General features: G+C 42.2%; 1 protein-coding gene across 2 annotated transcripts in view; it reads left to right on the plus strand.

Moving 5' to 3' along the window:
- The window catches only part of LOC104780378 (extensin-2-like), a 9,800-nt gene continuing 8,638 nt past the window's right edge, over positions 529-1,690 (plus strand). Inside the window, exon 1 of one of the 2 annotated variants that reach the window (XM_019244625.1) lies at positions 529-1,686. In XM_019244625.1, the coding sequence (XP_019100170.1) occupies positions 569-1,686 (1,118 nt within the window). In that variant the 5' untranslated portion in view covers positions 529-568. The remainder of the gene's footprint in view (positions 1,687-1,690) is intronic. The other variant, XM_019244626.1, reaches the window with a different exon arrangement.

A 1,690-nucleotide genomic window follows, 5' to 3' on the forward strand; every position in this document is an offset into this window, starting at 1 on the left:
AAAATATAACAGATATATATTTATTTAGAAAATTGCTTTCTAAAATCTAGTATTTTTCTAAATAATTAAATTACATAATATTACAACCCTTGAAATTTTTTTTTAAACCCACCTATAAAAAGCATGTAAATTATCTAGAACAAATGATCTTGTATTAATAGTTTAGGGAAAACAACATCGACTATATAAGATCAATGAAGATTAATAACAAGCTGCGTCAAATACCCAAAAGATGGTATGACGTGAACCTTTAAAATGTAAAAAATAAAAATGAAACTAGCTCGTTGTCCGAAATGATGCAACATGATACATATAATTCTTCTTTAATATGAAAAGAAAAATGGAAAGTTGCTCGTTGACATTCCATAAACGTTCTCGCACGTCTCTCACACTAGTATCGTGTAGACATGCTTCCACGATTTAGTTGGAAAGAGTCCAGAAGGACAGGGAAAAAAGAATAGTTCAGCTGCATTTTGCTATAAAAACCCATGCGCCTATTCATTACAACACAAACCAAAACAAGAGAAACTAACCAACATAGGCGTTGGTAAAGAAAACTATAATCACAATGCGATCTTCTTCTAAGATGGGGCCTTCAGCCCATCTCATTTGCGCTCTAGGAGTTATCATCATGGCAACAATGGTTGCTGCATATGAGCCATACACGTATAGTTCTCCACCACCACCGTATTCTTCCCCATCTCCTAAGGTAGAATACGAGTCTTCCCCACCACCATATGTTTCTCTACCACCACTACCATATATCTCTCCATCGCCTAAAGTTGAATACAAATCGCCTCCTCCACCATATGTCGACAGTTCTCCACCACCACCACCATACTACTCACCATCCCCCAAGGTTGAGTACAAGTCTCCTCCCCCACCATATGTTTATAGCTCTCCACCACCACCATATTATTCACCATCTCCTAAGGTGGACTACAAATCTCCTCCCCCACCATATGTTTACAGTTCTCCACCACCACCATACTACTCACCCTCTCCTAAGGTAGACTATAAGTCTCCCCCACCACCGTATGTTTACAGTTCCCCACCACCACCTTACTACTCGCCTTCCCCTAAAGTTGAGTACAAATCTCCTCCCCCACCATATGTTTACAGTTCCCCACCACCACCATACTACTCACCATCTCCTAAGGTAAACTACAAATCTCCTCCACCACCGTATGTTTATAGTTCTCCACCACCACCATACTATTCACCAGCCCCTAAGGTAGACTACAAGTCTCCACCACCACCATATGTATACAATTCCCCACCACCACCTTACTACTCGCCTTCCCCTAAAGTTGAGTACAAATCTCCTCCCCCACCATATGTTTACAGTTCCCCACCACCACCACACTACTCACCAAGCCCTAAGGTAGTATACAAGTCTCCACCACCACCATATGTCTACAGTTCTCCACCACCACCGTACTACTCCCCATCACCTAAGGTTGTATACAAATCTCCTCCACCACCGTATGTTTACAGTTCCCCACCACCACCATACTACTCACCAGCCCCAAAGGTAAACTACAAATCTCCACCACCACCATATGTTTACAGTTCTCCACCACCACCATACTACTCGCCTTCTCCCAAGGTGTACTACAAGTCTCCACCACCACCATACGTCTACAGTTCTCCACCACCACCATACTACTCCCCATCCCCTAAGGTTGTA

Source organism: Camelina sativa, chromosome 4, assembly GCF_000633955.1.
Source record: "Camelina sativa cultivar DH55 chromosome 4, Cs, whole genome shotgun sequence".
Taxonomy (NCBI): Eukaryota; Viridiplantae; Streptophyta; class Magnoliopsida; order Brassicales; family Brassicaceae; genus Camelina; species Camelina sativa.